This window comes from Bufo gargarizans, chromosome 1 (assembly GCF_014858855.1).
Source record: "Bufo gargarizans isolate SCDJY-AF-19 chromosome 1, ASM1485885v1, whole genome shotgun sequence".
NCBI lineage: Eukaryota > Metazoa > Chordata > Amphibia > Anura > Bufonidae > Bufo > Bufo gargarizans.
Window position 1 is genome coordinate 224,798,063 of NC_058080.1, and position 22,715 is coordinate 224,820,777.

Below are 22,715 nucleotides of genomic sequence, written 5' to 3' on the forward strand. Positions count from 1 at the left end.
ACAGGTTACTATATTTAACTTTTATATTTTTATATGGTATATATCTACTGTGCATTACTTTTATATTTTTATATGTTAGATATCTACTGTATATTACTTTTATATAATTTATGAGAAAAAAGTATCAAGATTGTCATTGAAAATCTATAGCTCAGGTGACAACTTTGTGCTGGGATTCTGATTTATTAATTCAGTTTCGTAGTACGCTTTTCCTTTGGACTTCTATAAAATGAGTAATTTGTGATTAAAGTTTAAAATAACAGTCTACCTCTGATAGCATTGACATAGGCATTAGCAGGTGTCTGATGTATTATACTGCATGTCATTTAAATGAAGGCCACACATTTTTTCTTTTCTACAACCTCATGCAGAGGTAGCGGTCAGTGATTAGGACCGCCCCCTGGACTCCTGAGCCCAGAATAAGCAGGTATTTAAATAAATAAATGGCAGGTTCAACAGAATCTTTCCCCACAAACACAAAACTACAGATAAGGGTCCATTCCACACGTCCATGTGTGTTTTGCAGATCCGCAAAACACGGACACCGGCAATGTGCGTTCCGCATTTTGCGGACCACACATCGCCGGCACCAATAGAATAAGCAATTGCGGACAAGAATAGGACATGTTCTATTTTTTGGGGGGAACGGAATTGCGGACCCAGAAGTGCGGATCAGCACATCGTGTGGCCCCATAGAAATGAATGGGTCCGCAATTCCGTTCCGCAAAATGCGGAACAGAATTGCGGACGTGTGAATGGACCCTAAATCGGTTTAGCTTCTCCTGACCTGCTTCCTGCGGATTGGATTTAATTTTCAATGTGGCATGTTCTCTTTACTCTGCAATTGGTGCCATGCACAAATGTATGGTAAGGATTGAAGACCATGCTTTGATTTTCTCATGTAGTGTGGCATCCAGTATGCTTTTTATTCTAATTATTATTCTGGTAGGTTCCTAGAAGTCATAGTGCTTGTCCATGCAAGCGCTGTGACGTTTTTCTTTTTGTTTTCTTTTTCTTTTCTTTTTTTCTTGAACTTGCCTACTTTTTAACTCTGTAAAAAAATGCCAGATTTTCCTGGATTTAGAATATGAGTTGTAATGGTCTTAAACAGATTTTTGCTGATTAAGTGTAAAAACAGGTGGTCCTTACAAGGTACGCGGTGGATAAATGTTTTGAATTACAGTAAATTGTAACCTGTTCTCCTTAATGCCAGCGGATGCTCTTTTTAATCAGTATGAGAAAGTAGAAAGATACATTTCTGTTTTATAATTTTGCATTTTCTGGCTCATTCTTTTTCTAAGGAAAGTAACTATAGCCAAAGTTTAGAATTTGTGAATATTGCACAAATTGAAGGGGGTTTTATGTAAATGAAGTGCCATCATTGTGTAATGAAAAGTTTCTCATGTATCACTATTTGAAGATCTTGATTGGAGCCAGCATAGACACAGTCTTGTATGTATCAAGAGGCTGAACACCTGTACAGACCTAGTATTTCTCAAGGCTGAGGGTTTGCTACATTTTATGCAGTCCATGCAATTAAATGCAGCAAAAAGTTTCTCTGCAGGCTTTGATAATTTGCTACAATGTATCAGTGAAGGTAATATGTATCAGCGTGGCTGAAGCTCATGGAGCATGGTCTAAATGGATATGAAAGTTTCAGTTGTGTCAAAAGGTGCATTCTTTTTTGTATCAAGAGGCTGAACATCTGTATGGACTTAGTAGTTCTCAAGGCTAAGGCAGCCCATACATGTCCAGGTTTTATTTAGTTTTTTTAATGCAATTTTTGAAGTCATAAAGGGAGAGTAAGTACTACTAGTTTTGCCTTTAAACCCTTCATCAAAAAAGCTTGAGCAAAGCTTGATTAAGTCCTGAACATGTATGTACAGGCTAAGGGTCTGTTCACAAGTGATGGATTTCACATGGGTTTTGATGTGATTTTTCACCAAAATCTATCCTAGATCTGATGACAATCCACACTTCATGTGTGTGAATGGGGTTTCAGCAACCCTGTTCACATACTACAGTAAAATTATCTCGTGGATCCACACCACGGAAACAAAAATCAGCACAGAAAAGGAGATTAAATGACAATGGGGCTCATCTACTACACGTCCCGAGGCACACCCAGGGCAGAAATCAAAGTGTCGCTAAGACCAAAACAACTATGGAGCATTTTTTTCTTGGCATTCTGCATGGTGCTTTTCCTCGGTTACTTCTTCTGGGGATGTATGAAATAAAAATCAATGACTCGTATCCCCCTAAACATTGTTCATTCAGGACTGATGGTGTCAGGCTGTCGGATACAGTCCATCAATATGAAGAATGGTAACATTGTGCATTTCCAGGAGCAATAACAGAGGAGCGACACCCTGCAGACCTCTTAGTGAAGGTGCTCCAGAATTGCTATTTCATGCTGAGTGTGTAAACTGGAGCAGACACATCAGTAGAGCTGACAGGTTCTTTTTAAAGGGCATCTGTCAGCAGATTTGTACCTATGAATGGTACATGTGCACTTGGCAGCTGAAGGCATCTGTGTTGGTCCCATGTTTATATGTGCCCACATTGCTGAGAAAAATGTGCAAATATGTTTTAATATGTGCAAATAAAACCTCTAGGAGCAACGGGGGCATTGCTGTTACACCTAGAGGCTCTGCTCTCTCTCTGCAACTCCTGCTCCCTCCCCAGTTTGATTGACAGGACCAGGCAATGAAAACATCATCACGCCTAGCCTAGTCTATCAAACTGGAGAGGGTGTGGCAGTTGCAGAGAGAGCAGAGCCTCTAGGTGTAATGGCAACGCCCCCGTTGCTCCTAGAGGCTCATTTGCATATATTAAAACATCATTTTTCTCAGCAATGCGGGCACATATGAACATATGACCAACACAGATGCCTTAAGCTGCCAAGTGCACGTGTAACAGGTAAGCCAGTGTAGCTATAGGGGGGTGCAGAGGTAGCAGTTGCTACTGGGCCCAGGAGCCTGATGGGGCCCAAAGACCCTTGTGTCGCATATGAAGACACCAGTATTATAGAAAGTGCATGCTGGTCAAGTTACACCTCTGGCTGGAGGGAAGGGTTTAGGTCAAAAATTTGGCATGGGGAAGAGGGGGCCTTAGGCAGCATGAAGGCTATGTGCTCCCCTGCCACTGGCCACAAAGCACTGAGGAAAGGGGGGCCCAAGCAAAACTCTTGCACCAGGGCCCATGACCCTTTTAGCTACACCAGTGGGTACAAATCTGCTGACGGATGCCTTTTAACATCCACCATCCGGTGGTTTTGAACTTTGGCTGTACTATTTTCACAGGGCTATTGAAATTTTACAAAGTAATTTTTTTCATTATTGATATTTTATATGTTTTCTATGTATGTTCTCCCTGTGTTTGCGTGAGTTTTTTCAGGTTCTCTGGTTTCCTCCCACACTCCAAAGACATACTGATAGGGAACTTAGATTGTGAGCCCCATTGGGGGACAGGAGGATGCGAATGTCTGTAAAGTGCTGCGGAATATGTCAGCGCTATATACGTGAGTGAAATAAATATACCGTAAGTAAAATAAAATATGCACTTTGGTCAGCCCTGCCTTCCTGTAGAATGTTTTCTTTACTTCAGTAGATACAACGGTCACATCCCTGAAATGCCAAGCTGTCACTTTATCCAAGAGCTTGGAGAATAGATAATGCTGGCTCTGTACCCTGCTACCACCTTCACACTGCACACTGGCATGCCCGCACCCTGCAAGTGCCAAGCAATTCTCACCCCCCCCCCTCCATTCTTTTCATCTGCTATAATATAAAATAAACAAACAAACAAAACCTACATTACTTGTCCAGATTAAAACCGACAAGAGCTCTTCAGTGTGTTTGGCCACCACACATTATAGACTCATTAGTGAATGCTCAAGTGGAAAAAAAAAAAAAAAGGGAAGAGGGGGGAGAAGGTTAGAACCCAAACAATAAATTTGGTAATATTGGAAAGCCGAGCAGATGTTTCTCTAATGAATGGAGTGGTACAATAACAAATTTGTAGAAGGAGCTCTTTTCATTATTTGGTAATGAATATACCACTTGAAAGTGTCTCAAGTGTTATTAAAAGCAGAGGACCTCACAAGACAAGAACGCTTCTTGAAGTGACCATTTGTTGTGTGACGGAGGCAGCAGTTCACGAGGGGTAAATGAACTATTAGCTGATCAGATTAAGGATGCCTCCTTTACCAGAAAAGACAGTTCCGTGCTTTCTTTTGCCCGTTTTTTTTTTTTTTTGTCCATACAAGTGGACTGTTGAGGGCTCTCACTTGAAAGGCTGAATAAGAGACAAACAGATCGGTGTAGATGTTACAATCTGAAATGTGTTAGGTTAAAAGGCTGTTCCTTGTGACTAATGAAAATTACATTTTAGAAAATTTGTAAACGTTTTAGATCATCCAATACAATTTAAGTGCTGTTTTGCAGGAGAATTATTTTTATTTTTTTTTGGTGCCTAAATTTTGACCAAATAATAAAGAAATCTGCCTACTTGGAAGTGTTCCTCCATATACATATAAACCAAGTGGCATTTCATGTAGCATACATGCTCTAAAGGGGCTTTCTCATGTAGGTGCTTACTTAATGTACATCTTCCCCATGCTATTTTTTTTCATCTTTGATTCCTTGACTGGGTTGACCCATTTTTACCATGTAAACCAATGACTCTGGTTTGTTTCACATGTAGCACTTCCTGTTGCTGTATCCAGTCTTTCCCATGATGCACTTCTCCTTTCTTTGCCACAGCTCCAGCACCGCCCACCTACTTTATAGCTCTTCCCACCCAGCCAGTTTATGGCCCCTCCCACCCAGCTAGTTACATAGACACTCCCCTATCACTGCCCCCTCCCATGGACATAACACAGGAAATAAGAAAGAGCTGCATGGACATGGTCATGTGACCACGACCCAGAAAAGAAGATAGAAGAAATAAAGGTAAAATAAATACATTACAAAATTACAGATACCCTCATAAATTTTAAAGGATGCAAACCTGAAAAAACTTTTACGGGGGTTGTCTCATGAAAGTGTCCCCACACATTAAAGTCTGGATGAGACTACTGTTTGGGGTTTTCTGTCTATAACCAGGAGAAAGATGTCAGAGAAGGAGAGTTGGAATATTGGGCCTCCTAGATCTTAACATGCCCATTTCTTTTACCGAGAGGGGGTCTATTGGCAGAAGTGTCCAGCAGACACATCCTCCATGGATGAGCCAAGCATGCTTTTGTGAAGCATGGGAAGGTTTACGTATGCCTATAACACAGAGGCCAGTTTCTTTGTATTTTTGAGTTTTTAGAGAAAACTAATGCCAACTGTTGTAATGGATCTGTGCAAGATGAGAAGTACAGTCCTTGTGCCCGTTCCTAGTGGCAGCACCAATCTAAGAAATTGTGTCCAGCGCTATAAGATGCCAGTATTACATTGCAGACATTTTTGATATCCTGAAAGTACATTTCTTCATTTAATCTTTACCCATTCATGATATTCCTTGATGTGAGTCTTGTGAGAATGTTCACGTGTCCTCCAGATGTTATCATTTTCAAGGATTACCTGTGACTCCCTCCCCTCTATGTAGCGTGCCTATATGTGTGACGATCACAGGTAAAGGACATATTTTTGTGAACCGAGGATGGAATGACAGAAATGTTATTGTAGGCTCAGCCTCATTGTTGTCTTTGTGGTGGTCGCCTACCTTCAGGAGATGTCTAAAGGGTAAGGAATGATGGTAAGGGCTTTCTTTTGAAGTTAAACACATGACAAATTTGGCTTTTAATCTGCTCTCATGTTTCATCTAGCACTCTATAAGATGTAGGATGACTGAAAGAGATAAGGGCACAGGTTTGGTCACAGGATAGCACTTCTGCTCCTTTCGTATCGTTGGGAACATCAGACCTTCAATGTAAATAAGATCCTAAGTAGCTTTTCCTAGACACTACATCTTCTTGCTTTAGGAATTGCGGTTTCAAAGTAAACATGTACCATGTCCGGTGATATTCCTCATTGTGTGCAGAGTTTTAAGTCTTTTCCAATTCTGGACTGAGAGTATATATTTATCATTTATAAATCTATTTGATTTACTTGTATCCCTTTTTATTTACACCTTGGTCTAGTTGTGATAGCTCTCTTTTTTATTTTTCGTTTATTCAATTATAAAACAATTTTAAGATATTAAATTCTTTATTTCTTCTAATTTATGTCACACAATATATTACCCTGATGTGCTGTGAAAGGCCCTTGGGTTCCTTTCTGTGGGCTGCTAAACATCAGTACTTGTCCCTCTTTGCGTACATAGGGCGTAAGATGGCATTGATGTTTCTTCACCCATGTCCCTGCTGTCTTGTGCGGAACAGTTCATTTACCTATGTTTATACAGTGCACAAATAAGGGGACCCAAGGGCGTAGGGGATAAGATATTGTGTGGCATACAGATGTGACACTAGATATACATTGTCATATCTGCCATAATTCTAACAAATTGGACATTCCTTTTAAAATATAAACCTAACATAGACTCAAAATGTCCAAAATGGCTACTTTCACACTGGCGTTTTGGCTTTCCGTTTGTGAGATCCGTTCAGGGTCCTCACAAGCAGTCCAAAACGGATCAGTTTTGCCCTAATACATTCTGAATGGAAAAGGATCCGCTCCGAATGCATCAGTTTGCCTCCGTTCAGTCACCATTCTGCTCTAGAGGCCAACGCCAAAACACTGCCTGCAGCGTTTTTCTGTCCGCCATGTGGTGTGGAGCAAGACGGATCCGTCCTGGCACAATGTAAGTCAATGGGGACGGATCAGTTTTCTTTGAATAATAGAAAACGCATCCGTCCCCCATTGACTTTCAGTGGTGTTCATGACTGATCCGTCATGGCTATAGAAAACATAATACAACCGGATCCGTTCATGACGGATGCATGCTGTTGTATTATGGTAACGGAAGCGTTTTTGCAGATCCATGACATCCGCAAAAAACGCTAATGTGAAAGTAGCCTAAGGTTAATCTAGGAGCTTTACACTGGGGACCGGAAGTGCACCCCTGTACACTGATTTGGATAACTGAGCAACACAATGTATAGAGGCCTCATGACTTCCCAGATTATTAATCAGATGTATTGTGCAGTCCCAGAAATCAGTTTTGAGGGTGGTTACCTGGTTCCCTGTCCATCTTTGTTTACTGGACTCCAGCAATGATGTAGAGTGACAACACATGACTGCTGGAGCCAATCAGTGTCTGCAGCAGTGACATCTTGATACCACCGAGGCCACCGCTGTGGTCATTGATGGGCTGCAGCAAACACTTGTGTAGACATGACCTTACAATTCATGGGGTTGGAAAACACTTTGAAAATAAATTAAAAAGCTAAAACTTATTCTAAGACGTCACATCGGGAACATAGATTGAACTTCAGCTATCGTGTTTCAGACCAGTATGTACATTTTGTTCAAACTCTTATGTACATGCATTTGCCACATAACACTAGCGCAACTTTTGAAATAGCAAAGTAGATAATTATGACGGAAAAAATATTATTTAGATACGTCTAAAACTAAAACCAAACACATTAATCTTAGATTATTATATATTATAAAGACTCAAGTGAGCTTTTTTGAATGGTTTTAGAAACTACAAATGGATTTCGAATCTTACCGTCTTGCTGACATCTACACATCCAATGCCCTGAGAAAGTCTAAAAGTCCAATAACTAGAACCCCTGTGTTCAGGTTTGGGGGATTAGTTCATGCACTTGATGTTAAAGCTTGCCCATGATGATCTCATGGGAGGCTGTTGCTAGGACTGTCAAGCCTGTGTAAATGGTTGATAGGGACGAGGCATCAGGGGTCGATGTTGTTGCCCACAGTCATGGTCACGGAGGGAATTACACATCGACAATGAAATTGTTATTCTACATAATCTGCTCTTTGGAGAGCCACTGGGGGAAACGGGCCGGCCCCAGCATGCAGCCAGGGCTGTGATCACAGAAGCGTGCTGGCTACAAAGATCGTACAGGACTTGGCCTTCTGATCTGGGAACTCCAGCGCACCAGACGCTAATCTGCTTTATCAGCTATTTCGCTGACACAAAGGTGTTTACTTATTTTAACATCTCCTAGGACTCTATTTCTCCTTTTGTGTGGTCTTTATCCCCCAACAAGGTTTTAGCCCAGATTACAGATGGTGCCTCAGATCTGTGACACTGGATCAAGGAGCAGAGAGTGACAAAATAATGGAGTCCAACACATGAATCCCATGTCAGATTCCATTCTTTTGACTTAATGTATATCATTTGTAACTTACTTAAAGAGCAGGTGCTTTCGTTCCATTGTGCTTTGTACAAGAGGAGCAGTTAAATTATTGAGCAAAGTAGAAGATTATGATATTTGGCTTCATTTTCCACTAAGAAGGTCATTTAGACGCCGTTCCCAGGGATTACCCGGTCATGATTAGTTTTCTGTTGTTACTATGCAGTGCTAATAATGGACAGATGAGATTACCCATCTGATACATTCCAGCATATTGTAATGAATGGTAGCTCACTCCTAAATAATGCCCTTCACAAGTGTGGATTAAAAAGAAGCAGGCGACTACTTTTATTGAATTGCCTACTTATTTTCATGCTCTTGAGTCCTTTTATAATAGTGGAAGGTGACTTTATTTTATGCATATAGTATGTTGAATGCACTCTTTTTGTGAAGTCCATGTATACCACTTTAGTTTATTTGGTTATTAAAGTCAACCAGTCACGAGACGGATGCACCATAGACAATGGCATCTACATAGGGCAAGGGTGTACAACTTTTTCAGGCCTCAGATTGGGCTACTCCTTGGAGCAAAACTACAAGTCAAAGGGGTATTCTCATGTGAGACATTTATGGCATACCAACAGGATATGCCATGAATATGTGACATGTGGGGGTCCTCCCCTGTTTGGTGAGCACAGGAACATTTAACAGCTCCAATAAACTGCAATGGGGGAAGCAGCTCCAAAAGCAATGGAGGAAGCAACAGTCTCAAATGGGGTCAGAGGATATACTATGCATAATCCATAATATCCATATACATAATCATGATGCAGTGCCAAATTTGTTGCATGACACAACAACCGTACCCAATGGACCCCCGCTAAATCAAAGTTGGGTCCATTGGGTACTATTATGGAGTCCATTGTCTTCAAAACACTGACTCCAAAGATAGCTTCTGACACAAATGTACAGTATAAAAAGGTTTTGGCTTAATTGTTTTTTATATTACTTAATATAGAATGCATACTCTCTTTCAAAGCAATGCCAACTCCACAGTGCCCTCAAATCGGTGCTAGCCACACAGTGCCCCCTCTTTTTATACAATACTAGCCAAGTAATGCTGTTGGAGGTGACAAAAGAACAGCATCATCGGCACAGCTGCCTTCTTCTTCTTCTTCATAGTTTGACCAGCAGTTTTCTACAAGATACCCACAAATGTAAGAGAACCTGTCACCACTAAATGCAGAGCTGAAAGAGCTAAGCAGATTAATATATTTATATATATATATATATATATATATATATATATAGTTTTGGTGGGAAAAAAAATCTGTAAAACTTGTAATTTGTGCATTTATATCTCTGCTGTTTCTGACTTTAATTGTACATGGGGCTGTGTTTTCAGTGACTGATAGCATTGTCTGTATGTTTGATAGTTGTGCACATGGGCGATCTTAAGTTAAGAAATAGCGGTTTAAATGTATAAATTACAAGTTTTGCTGAATCTTTTCCGTATATATCGGTCTGCTGAGCTCCTCCTGCTCTATAGCATGATGCCTGCAAAGTGCAATGCATTTTGTGGTGACAGGTCCTCTTAAAATTTCTGGGTTCTTTTGTACTTGAGATGTGTGATCAATTCTATAAGGCAGAGGTCTCCAACCCTTGGTTCTCAAACTGTTAAAAAATGTCAGCTTCCAGGATGGGAGTTGTAGTTATGCAAAAGCTAGAGAGAGCCACAGTTATTTCCACAGTTGCACAGTACTTTCTGTCCCTGCTCAGCATTGATCTGTTTGTTAAAGGGTGGAATAGGAAAATAAATGGAAAGTACACATTGAGGTCATCTTCATATAAGAGACAAGACACTTCTAAACCACCAGGTATTAAACCCTTTTTCTACCATAGACCACAAGGAAATAAAATATTACTTCCTCTTTTTTTTCCTAGACCATGAAGGAAGGGGACCACAGAGCATGAGGGATTACAATAGTAAAGGGTTTGCCCAGCTGATTACATTAAAAAAGGCTCCTAATGGTGTAAAATAATAGAATGAATCAGACTCCATTATTGATCCCTCCCACTCCCGTTCTGATGCTTCCCGGTCCGCCTCTGTTCTTTACTTCCTGGTCCCTCTTGGAACACAGGAAATGATCACTCAGCCAATCACCAGTGATTAGCTCAACGGTCATTTAATTTGTGTCGAGAGAGATCAGGAAGCACACTGGCAGGGAACCATTAAGTGTTAGGATGGGGGATTGATAAGGTGAACATATTTCTACATTCAATTTTATGCCATTCTGGGCCTTTAAAAAAATCAATCTGCCAGACAATCCCTGTACTACACTGGACCACCAGAGCTGGTGACAATAAAAATGTGGTGAATTAGTGTTAAATTCATGTTGCTGACATCACTGCGGGTAATGATTTCATGTTATCAAATGTGATGTTTTATGTACTTAAAAATATGGATTTTTTTTTCCCCAAAAATTGTTCATGTATTAATGTGATATAAACAATGGTTGAATTCTACTTGGGGAGTCCAAGCATCAGCAGGTCCTAGAGTGTATTGGAGCAAATACACATTTTAATATGCGATGTTGCTGCCTAAGAACATAAAGTTGGAAAGCTGCCTCAGACACCTGCTTCAGGGACCAGCGTAGAGGATTGAGACCGCATTTCAGTATGAGAAGCATATGTTCCAAAGATGAGACATATAGGCATCTGGTTTAATAAATATTACTGACCTTAAGAGTATCTGAGAAAGGAAAATGTATTCTCTTGTGTTATTGATTTATGATCCATGGTGAGATTAGATTAGCTGGTGATGAACATTTTCCTGCTAGATTTTCTACTCAATTTGGATTTTCAAAGTAGTAAAGCCAATTCTTCTATTCCAACATTGACTATGGACCATAATGTACACTAGGCATTATGTAAGGTATCAGAAAATATATCTATATATTTATAGTGACGCAAAAGATATGCTATATGCGTGTATTTATTTGATGGCAAGGTCATATATGCTATAGAGATGGTAAAGCCTCAGCTCAGGTGGATACCTTCTTCTTTGGACTTAATAAGCCCTCTTAAAGCTTTTCATTTCCGCAGGAACTATAATGTCATCACAATAAGAAAAGGGGCACCAGTCCAAAGGCCATTATATACAGTCAGGTCCATAAATATTGGGACATCGACACAACTCTAACATTTTGGGCTCTACACACCACCACAATGGAATTGAAATGAAACAAACAAGATGTGCTTTAACTGCAGACTGTCCGCTTTAATTTGAGGGTATTTACATCCAAATCAGGTGAACAGTGTAGGAATTACAAAAGTTTGCATATGTGCCTCCCACTTGTTACGGGACCAAAAGTAATGGGACAATTGGCTTCTCAGCTGTTCCATTGCCAGGTCTGTTATTCCCTCATTATCCTAATTACAATGAGCAGATAAAAGGTCCAGAGTTCATTTCAAGTGTACTATTTGCATTTGGAATCTGTTGCTGTCAACTCTCAAGATGAGATCCAAAGAGCTGTCACTGTCAGTGAAGCAAGCCATCATTAGGCTGAAAAAACAAAACAAACCCATCAGAGAGATAGCAAAAACATTTAGCGTAGCCAAAACAACTGTTTGGGGCATTCTTAAAAAGAAGGAACGCACCAGTGAGCTCAGCAACACCAAAAGACCCGAAAGACCAGGGAAAACAACTGAGGGGGATGATTGAAGAATTATTTCCATGATGAAGAAAACACCGTTCACAACAGTTGGCCAGATCAAGAACACTCTCTAGGAGGTAGATGTATGTGTGTCAAAGTCAACAATCAAGAGAAGACTTCACCAGAGTGAATACAGAGGGTTCACCACAAGATGTAAACTATTGGTGAGCCTCAAAAACAGGAAGGCCAGATTAGAGTTTGCAAAACGACATCTAAAAACGCCTTCACAGTTCTAGAACAACATCCTATGGACAGATGAGACCAAGATCAACTTGTACCAGAGTGATGGGAAGAGAAGAGTATGGAGAAGGAAAGGAACTGCTCATGATCCTAAGCATACCACCTCATCAGTGAAGCATGGTGGTGGTAGTGTCATGGCGTGGGCATGTATGGCTGCCAATGGAACTGGTTCTCTTGTATTTATTGATGATGTGACTGCTGACAAAAGCAGCAGGATGAATTCTGAAGTGTTTCGGGCAATATTATCTGCTCATATTCAGCCAAATGCTTCAGAACTCATTGGACGGCGCTTCACAGTGCAGATGGACAATGACCCAGAGCATACTGCAAAAGCAACCAAAGAGTTTTTTTAAGGGAAAGAAGTGGAATGTTATGCAATGGCCAAGTCAATCACCTGACCTGAATCCGATTGAGAATGCATTTCACTTGCTGAAGACAAAACTGAAGGGAAAATGCCCCAAGAACAAGCAGGAACTGAAGACAGTTGCAGTAGAGGCCTGGCAGAGCATCACCAGGGATGAAACCCAGCGTCTGGTGATGTCTTTGCGTTCCAGACTTCAGGTTGTAATTGACTGCAAAGGATTTGCCACCAAGTATTAAAAAGTAAAAGTTTGATTTATGATTATTATTCTGTCCCATTACTTTTGGTTCCTTAACAAGTGGGAGGCACATATGCAAACTGTTGTAATTCCTACACCCTTCACCTGGATTTAAATACCCTCTAATTAAAGCTGACAGTCTGCAGTTAAATCACATCTTGTTTGTTTCATTTCAAATCCATTGTGGTGGTGTATAGAGTAAAAATTTTTAGAATTGTGTCGATGTCCCAATATTTATGGACCTGACTGTGTAAATATATATATATATATATATATATATATATATATATATATATATAATTACATAGTTGGTAAGGTTGAAAAAAGACACAGGTCCATCAAGTCCAACCTACTGTATATACTTACTGTAAAAACCTCTATGAGGCAGATGGCAATTGTCCCATATTAGATGGCAAATATTTATTCCCGACTCCAGATATCTAATCAAAATAAATCCCTGGATCAACGTCTCATCTCCAGAAATCTAGTAACCATAACCTGCAATAATTTAGCATAAAAAAAAAAAAATCAACCAGGCCCCTATTGAACTTGTACAATGAATCAACCATCACAACATCATGTGGCAGACAGCTCCATAGATTCACTCCTTCTGCACCAAAGAATCCTGTCTATGATGAAACCATCTTTCCTCTAGACCAGGCATCTCAAACTGCGGCCCTCCAGCTGTTGCAAAACTACAACTCCCACAATGCCCTGCTGTAGGCTGATACCTGTAGGCTGTCCGGGCATGCTGGGAGTTGTAGTTTTGCAACAGCTGGAGGGCCGCAGTTTGAGATCCCTGCTCTAGACATAGAGTATATCTTCTTGTCATGATTACAGATCCTTATCCCGTTCATTACCTCTGTAGATACATACGTATAGCTATATAGCAGTAACATCTCTACCATGTCTCATTTTAGTGGCCAGCTGATGAACTGCCTTGGGACAGAATTTAAAAGAGGTGCTGGAGTTTTGGATGTCTGCTATGAAACCCCAACCATTTTGTTGTCATGTGGCTATGATACATACATACGATGCTGGGACTTAAGGACAAGCTTCAGGTATTATCTATATTTTTTTAATTTGGATGATGCATGGATAAACATTCACAAAAGTAACTTAAAGGGAACCTGTCATCAGCTTTATGCTGCCCATACTAACGGCAGCATAAAGTAGAGACAGGTGAGTTGATTTCAGCGGTCTGTCATTTATAAGTTGAAAGTAAGTGGTTGCTGAGAACCAACATCACAATCATTGCAGACTGGGCCTGGAAAAGAGTCACGGCCACCTGAGAAGAGTCATGGTTATTCATAAATTCCGTGACTCTCCCTGCCCACCTGCTAATGACTGACAGTCTTCTACCTAGTTTTCTCCCATTGTCTCTAGGAGAGAACTGCCAATCATCAGCAGATGGGCGGGAGAGCAGGAGATTATGAATAACCAGGACTCTTCTCAGGTAGATTTGACTCTTTTCTAGGCCTGGGCTGCAATGATTATGATGATGGTTCTCAGCAACCACTTACTTTTAGCTCAGGAGTGACACACCGCTGAAATCAGCATTTCTGTCACTATTTTATGCTGCCCTCAGTGAGATTAGCATAAAGTTGATGATGGGTTCCCTTTAAGGGGTTATCCCATGAATAATGTAAAATATGAAAATCAGACATCATATAGTCCATGACCATACCTTTCTAATAAAGCTGGAACCATCTCTGTACCTCACATGGGACCAGACATCTCCCCATTAATTTGCTAGATTTATATCAAGCTGACATCTGAAGGGGAGTGTCTTTTTCCACTACAGCTCAGGGGCGTGTCTCAGCTCTCCCTATCACAGCTCTGGAGGCAGTTGAAAGATTAAACTGAGCATGTGCGGCCATCTCAGTGATCAGGACAAAGAAATAAGAAATTAAGTGGCACTGTACAGATCTATTTTACTAAATAACTCAGCAGCTATACAATTTTAATTACATGCAATTACAAAAGTATTTAGATCCAGGTGCTGGTTTGAAAACTGTAGAATAATTTTTGTGGGACAAGCCCTTTAAAGGGAACTTGTACCAATGAAAATGCAGTGCCATCGTGTTATAGAGGAGAAAGGAGCAGAGCAGATTGATATATGGTCTTATGAGAAAATATTCAGTAAAACGTTTTGTATTTATTCATGTAAATCTCTGTTCTTTCTATGCATGGGAGTCCAGTGGGCGGTAATACTCTGTGACTGAGAGATAGCTCTGTATGTACATGCTGCCTAGTGGACTCTTAAGCCCAGAATGCATAAAATGCAAGGTATATGGAATCTTTTCCCTTTTTCAACCTGCTTGGCTCTGTACCATACTGCTTGTAGATTGCATTTCATTTTCATTGTGTCACGTTCACTTTAATATCATCTTGTCAAAATATATTGATCCTAAATAGTGAGAAAATTACCTGTCCACACATTATGTGCAAGGAGAGAGGGCCATGTCCACAATGGCTTACAGTCTACACTTGAAGGGAAAAAGAGACAGTAGGCAAAGGTAGAAGCTGCTGATATAGTTGAGTAGTGGCAGCAGGGTTATTGCGAGTTGTTGGCTTTTCAGAAGAGGTACGTTTTCAGGTTATCTAGCCGTTTGGTGTAGCAGGTCCAGATCCATGGAGAAATCTTGGAGCTGATTGTGTGAAGAGCAGAGCAAAGAAGGTCTTGTGAAGATGAAACAGGGGAGGTATTGGAAAATTAGGCCAAAGATGTATGGAGGGGACTAATCGTCCATGGCTTCTATGTCCTTAGTTTGAACTGAATTAATTGGGCAATGGAGAGCCAATGAAAGGAATAGAAGAGGGGACAAGTGAATGGGAAACGAGGGGGAGGCAGATTAACCATCAGCAGAGGATAGATTGGAGGGGCTCACTAGTATTAGATGAGAGACCACAGAGGAGAAGTAGGCTAGACCGTAGATGAGGGCATGCACAAGCATTTTTGTTCACGCAAAGTTGAGGAAAGGGCAGATTCAGTAAATGTTTTTGAGTTGGAGGTGGTAAGAGCTTGGATGTGTGGTTTGAAGACAGAGCAGAGACAGTTGTTATCCCTAGGCAGTGGACTTGTGAAACTGGAGAAAGCATAGAGCCATTAACTATAACTGAAAGTTCTGGTGGGGGAAGGTTGAGTGAAATGGGCTGAAAATGAATTCAGCGTTTGCCATGTTTTAGGAAGTGGGAGGAGAAGTTGAGTCTTTGATAGATATTCAGGAATTCTGGATAGTAGTGAAGTAGTATCTAGGCCATACAGAAAATTTTGACAAGACTTTCCGAAGTTTCTGCAAATAATGCAAGACTTACTTCGTCTCGCTTCTATCACGTAATTTCTTTTATTGGCATAAATTAATGTATCAAAATACTAAGCTGACCTCGGCTTCTTTAATGAGGCGCAAAGTATTTTGATACAGTAATTCATGGCAATAAATAAATTGACACATGATAGAAGCGAGATGAAGCAAGTGCAGCGAAATTTGAAGAAACTTCGGAAAGGCTATTTTACAGTAAGATGGAGCACGTGTTATTAACAGTTTTTAAAGGAATCTGGTTCGGATACAGCAATCTGAACCCGATTCGATCTACCCCAGTCATCAGTATAGAAGTGCCACTGAAAGCCATGGGACTCAATGAGCTGACCCAGACCAAAGACCGATATGGAGGGAGAAGAGTAGGGGTCCCAGTACAGAGTCAAGAGAGAGATTGCCAGTTAGAGGGTGAGAAGAGAAGGTGGTTTATGGGTGGGAGACCCTGAATATTCAGTTTGTGTGGTATGAGGAGAGGGCCACGTTTCTGATGCCAAGGGATGAAAGTGTTTGTTACAGGAGCGAGCAGTCAACTATGTCTAAGGCAGAGGGAAGATCCAGAAGAAGGACCACAGAGTAAAGTTGTGAAGTTCTGTTCATTAGCACACCATTAGTGACTTTGGTTAGGAGTGGTGGGGTAGAAAGCCAGATTGTAGCTGGTCAAAAAGTGAGTTGGATGAGAGGTGAGAGGGCAGTTTAAGGTAGCCATGCTGTTATAGATGTTTGAGGCAAATGGGAGTAGTGAGATGAGGCAATAGCTTAAGAAAGAGGATGGGTCAAGGGATGACTTCGTAAGAATGTGTGATATTAGATAATCAAGGATTATACATAGTCGAGCAGCAGTTTCCATTTTAAGTGTATATATATGCAGTGCAGCTTTATGCTTTAAAGTGAATCTACATATAAAATCAAGATCCAAATTTCTTTTTTTTTTTTAGCATATCTATAGCTCCAGATCCCATGCATAGAAATAAATACATCTAAAACACAACAGTCTAGCTGCCTGCAGATGCCACTAGGGGGAGCTTTGAGACTACATTCTGTGTTATTATTGAGTCCAATGTAGAGACGAGCAAATCAATTCTTATGAATTGATTCATTCATCAAACAAAGTCCTTGAGTCCTTGGGCTGTCCCCACTGGTCAAGAGGCTTCACCCTCCCGCTTGATTGACAGCGACGGACATCTCACCCGGCCCTGTCCATCTTGTGCCCGCAAACACTGCGTGCACAGTCACTGGTTCAGCAGCAGCAGAGCCTCTGCGCTGAAGGCGCAAGACTAACAGGTCCGGGGGGGGGGGGGGGGGCAGCAGGGACAGCCCCTCACTGCTAAAGAATTATGAATGAATCTGGTCTGATGTATAGACAGTGTGCAGTAGCTCCAAAGCTCCCTCTAGCTGCAGGTAGTCAAGGGTTTGGAGTTCTGTATTAGACAAACTGAGCTCTAAATGATTTAAAGATACATTAAGAAATGAATTGCCATAAATGTGTTAAAAAATAAATAAATATATATATATATATATATATAAATAATTCAAGAGAGAATATTCACTTTAAGCTCCGACAGAAGAATACTACAATTGGCCATCTTTAATAAAAAAGATGGATATTCATGAAAGACTGGTTCTTAGAGCATTGTTCACCTAAGGTGTAAATCTGATACTATCAGTAGTCAACTACGGACAAGAGTTACTACCTGCTCTACTGTAAATAACATTTGGTCCTCCTAGGCCCACATTGTGGTGATTTTAGGTTAGTTTGGTTTCAATAATCAGGATGCTTCTGATACATGGAGTATCTGTCTGAACTTCCATTTGGTTCTGTATACATGTGTAATGCACCAGGAGTGTACACAGGTCTAACTGGGCCCCATAGCAAAACTTAGTATAGGCCCCCTTACACCAGTTTCTCAGTATGGGTGCATCAAATGGTTACAGATATAACGAGCCATAAAGCACCACTCATCTCATTTCTGAGGAATTTACATTTTTCCAATTAAAATGGACAAAGGTTTTAATAAAAAAATTTAAGTAATGAAAAAAGTTGTCCTCCGTTTCAGCTGTTTCATCTAAGTTTTTTTTATCAAAGAGTGAAACGGGTTCTTCTTAAATATTGTGCTCATTCAATAAATACACTGATTAATCTCCTACTAATAGTAAAAGTTAGCTTCCTGCAGCCGCCTCTAGGGGGAGCTCAGTGCATCAGAATTGATAAAATTACTATTTGCATCATTGGAAACCTTAAAGAAAACTCTATGCACTGAGCTCCTCCTAGTGGCAGCAGCAAGAAAATGCGGTGGATTATTCTTGGGAAGAGAAGTTGTTCAGCGCAGGGCCCTCCTTCTCCCTGGGCCACATAGCAGTCACGCGGTCTGCTTCCATGGTAGGTACGCCATTGTCTTGCACACAATGCAGCCTTTAGAATGCTAATTGCATTGGAAGACCCAATTAAAAGTAAAATTACACGTAGAACAGTCGTCAGTTTTCAGGGATTTGTGAGTACAATATCTGATTATCCAAGATGTCTTCCCGCAGCCTAACACAAGCTGTATGTGTATATTATCACACCATCCGAGGTCTGAGAAACAGATGAGGGAGTCAAAGGCATCAGAGGAATGAGGAATCACACTCCCACTGCAATTAGAAAATAATTTTAAAATAACTTTTAATTATGGCCACTGGCAAGGCTCCACAGTGGATCTGCTTTGTTGGGGCCTAAGCATGCTTGACATGTCCAGTTCAGAAGCTGGTACATACTGAGAGCATTTGTTCCTTCTTAGGCTAGTTTGATTATATTGAACAGGGTCTGGTGTCTTCATTATTAATCTCATCACAAGATTAATGTCATTTATGAATTTAGAAAATAAAATCCAAAATTTGCATATTCAGTGTCCAGCAGTTTTACCTTCAGTTACATGTGATCTGTAGCCTCATCTTCTTGCAAGTAGGTGGAACAGTTTTATCCATCACGGCACTGAAAATATGACACGTGCTTCCACTGTCAGTATCATGCTTATGAGTACTGCTAGTCCCCAGGGGAGGACTGGCCATAAACCTTGCAGAGAAATTTCCTGGTGGGCTGATGCCCAGGGGGCCGCCCAAGCCCACCTCACTGCACTGGTCAGATACATAATGACCTGATGGTCTCAGAGGTAATTAACGCTGGGAGGATCAGGTGCCCTCCTGAATTCAGTCATATGGTTGTCCTCAGGATGGTGAATAGTGCAGCAGGGCCTGACTACCTGCCGTTCTGTTCACCCTCGTAGGCCACATGCCACTATATAAGGCAGTGTACAAATGGCACAGGGACACAAGCGTCTCAGGCCGCAGGCTGGAAAAGTTCTGGGGCCTTCATCGGAGATGATGACCTGGAACAGAACTCATGTATATTGTGATCCACTGTGGTATTTGGTTCTGCTGGGACAGTATTTAGTGCTGCACTGTGGTCTTCCTATCCCTGCCTAGTTAAGTAGGCAAGACCAACACGTGTTGCCCCCTCCTTCTGTGAATTTGGACCTGCCTATAACATGAGGACCCTTTTAGATTTTTTGCCAAGGCAACTTAAAGTTCCCAGTCCGCCCTTGCTTATCCCATATACACTTACATTGTCATGTAAATAAAAAAATAATAATAATAATCTGGATTAAAAGAGCAAAATTTTTTTAAGGAGTTGGCTGCTTTCTGGCTACTGTTGACCAGTCTGTATGTAAAATGACTATATGACACGCACTAATATAACCATGTGAATATTCGGTGCCATTTACTATATTTTATAAGCCATGCCCCCTTGTTAGGCAAATCCTCTGTGCTGTCCGTATATGTGTCCTGTCCATAAGATGGCTGCTGAGAGTCATGTGACCAGACATAATTCAGCCTCCTCCATTCAGATACACTGCCCCTGCACTAAACTCCCAACAGTACAAGTGCAGATGGCAGGTGCATTGTAATTGAATGGAGGAGATGTCAAATAAAGATGATTTGTCTGATCACATGATCCTCCATCAGCAGCCTTTTTATGGACAGGACCTCTGTGTGGACAGCACAAAAGACTTGGCCATACCTTATGAAATATAGAAAATAGCACAGAATTTCAACAAAGTCTGTATTTTAAGGGGGTTGTCCACTTTTGTATTATTGATAACCTATCCTCAGCTGTCCCATTGAAGCTGTGATTACACCTGATCGCTTCAATGCTGACAGGGAAGCAAGGAAACAGAGAAGAGAACACAGCACTCCTACGAGCACTGCATTCTTCACTTGTCGCTTACAAATTCTGTCAGAATACATTTCTTAATACAGTTTTAGACCTGTCGATGCTCCGGTCTTTTCTAATACAGAACTCCAATTTCCCTGCATAGCATTCGAGTTAATTAATAAAGTTCTGTATGGCTGTAGCTACCACTAGGGGGAGCCTAGTACCACTCCTTTAAACAGTGTTACTATTCTGCTCAATTTATAAATGTATGAAGTAAGGTCTTAAAGGGGCTGTCCAGGATTAGAAAAACATGGCTTCTTTCTTCATAAGACTTTGCCACACTTGAACACAGGAGGTGTGTGGTATTGCAGATTATCCTTTCACTTCAAAAGAGCTGAGCTACAATACCAAACACAACCCGTGGACAGGTGTGGGGCTGTGTTTGAAAGAAAGCAGCCATTTCTTTCTAATCCTGGACAACTCCTTTAAAGGCAGCAGAATCTACTAAGTGGTACGGCAGAGACTGCATCTCCAGCAACTTGGGAGTTAAGCTTGCTCACCATCAGATTGCTAGGCGCTGTTCTTTTCTTTTCTTGACATACATTCCCTTATTGATGGCTGGAAACGGGGTAGGGGAGGAGGGAGTAGTCTGAATGGGAGAAGCATTAACTGCCAGCACCAGATCTACTTCTATTATGGTCAGCTGGGGAAATGATGATACCACTGGGGTGAAGACTCAAAATTTGCACCGCTAGTTCCCAAAAGTTGCATCATCAGCTGACCATAATAGAAGTAGACAGTTTTTTGGGAGGTTCTGCCCGTACATTGCCTCTACTCTTTATTGCCAATGCCACCACCCTCCTCTGATGTCACCTCCTCCTTTGCACACTACAGCAGAATGTATGCTATTGAAGTGCTGGCAATAAGCCTATGAACTGTAGAAATTTGAGATTTTCACCCCAAAAAAAGTTGGCTTGCTATAGAAAAAAATGAGTTTTTAAATGCAGAACTTAGTTGCCAACAAGTTGTATGAACCATGAAACAACACAAAACTTAGTGTCTCCCTCACTTGGTGCTAAGCTTTCCTTGATAAAACCCTAAACTGTACCCAATTATATCTCCATATTCTCTCCTTATGCTCTCCCTATAATACTGCCTCCTGATCGGCTGATCAGGCTGTCTGTCAGCCTCTGAGCCAGTCAGGGCATGTCCTCCCTCCCAGGGTCAAGTGATCTTCCATCTTCTTCCTCCCTGTTGTTTTCCCCACCAATTTTCACAGTAAAATGGCGCTGGGCACCGTTTTGCACAATTCGTCCAAAGTGAATTGCCAAAACTTTGGATTCATTTGGCGGAAACATTTTTGTGAAATTCATAACTATTCGTTTCACTTAGAGTCTAATAGCTCAGATCTAATGTAAAGCAAAGTATTAGGAAAAACATTTTACGATATAATATATTGTGCAGTAGTGGACTTTTCCTTTTAAGCGCCAGAATTCTTTTGCACTCTTGTGATCTGCAGTACATCTATGGTAATGCCTGGGTGGATATTATATAAGCGCTGTCTAAATGAGCAGCACGGCTGCCAGCAGTATGCAGCATCCAGCAACTCAGATTTATCGATTGGGTACATTACCACTTAGCACAGAGTCAGTGTGACTGCACATAAGGTCAAGGGGAACCGTTTGTTTACTCTCAGCATCCTACATTAATGGGAGAAGGACAGGTCGGGTCTCCATAGAATTGATTATCTTTCAGCCATGGTTCTTTTCTGCCAGATACTAATTGGTCTTCCTGCTTTTCACTTATTGGGATAGACAAGATGTCAGACGAGTGAAAGTGATGCCATCCTATTATAATTTATTAATGCAGATCCCTGTAGAACACTAAACATTCATGGGTTATGTCAGATTTTTATTTTCTGCCTGACCCAATGCTCAAACACTAGCCGGGGATGGTGGAGAATAGTGTGGGGTGTTTTGGGAACCTTAGAAGTTGTTCCCCACTATTCTTGCAAATGAATGGATTCTGGCTAGAGACCCATTACATAGGAAGGTGCACATTGGCAGTCACGTTCCACTGAAATAACAGATCCAGTGTCAACTCGGACCTGATAGCATAGTTCCAAATGGGCCTTAATCTAGGGCAGTGATGGTGAACCTATGGCACGGGTGCCAGAGGCGGCACTCAGAGCCCTCTCTGTGGGCACCCGCACTGTGAAAAAAGTCTATGCTGTACCAATATGCCTTAGACTTTTCCTGCCATTCATCAGCGCAGGGCGCACTGAATGTAGGCAGGCTTTAATAGCTAAATGATAAAGTACATGGAATATATACTATATTGAACTATAGTATTCAGGTTAAATTGCCGTGTTGGCACTTTACAATAAATAAGTGGGTT

At 41.1% G+C, this 22,715-nt stretch overlaps 1 protein-coding gene across 2 annotated transcripts in view; it reads left to right on the forward strand.

The window, feature by feature from the left end:
• Positions 1-22,715, forward strand: part of FBXW4 (F-box and WD repeat domain containing 4) — a 172,627-nt gene that overhangs the window by 142,943 nt on the left and 6,969 nt on the right. For both annotated transcript variants that reach the window (XM_044269045.1, XM_044268993.1), the window contains one exon: positions 13,730-13,870. In XM_044269045.1, coding sequence (XP_044124980.1) covers positions 13,730-13,870 — 141 coding nt within the window. The remainder of the gene's footprint in view (positions 1-13,729; positions 13,871-22,715) is intronic.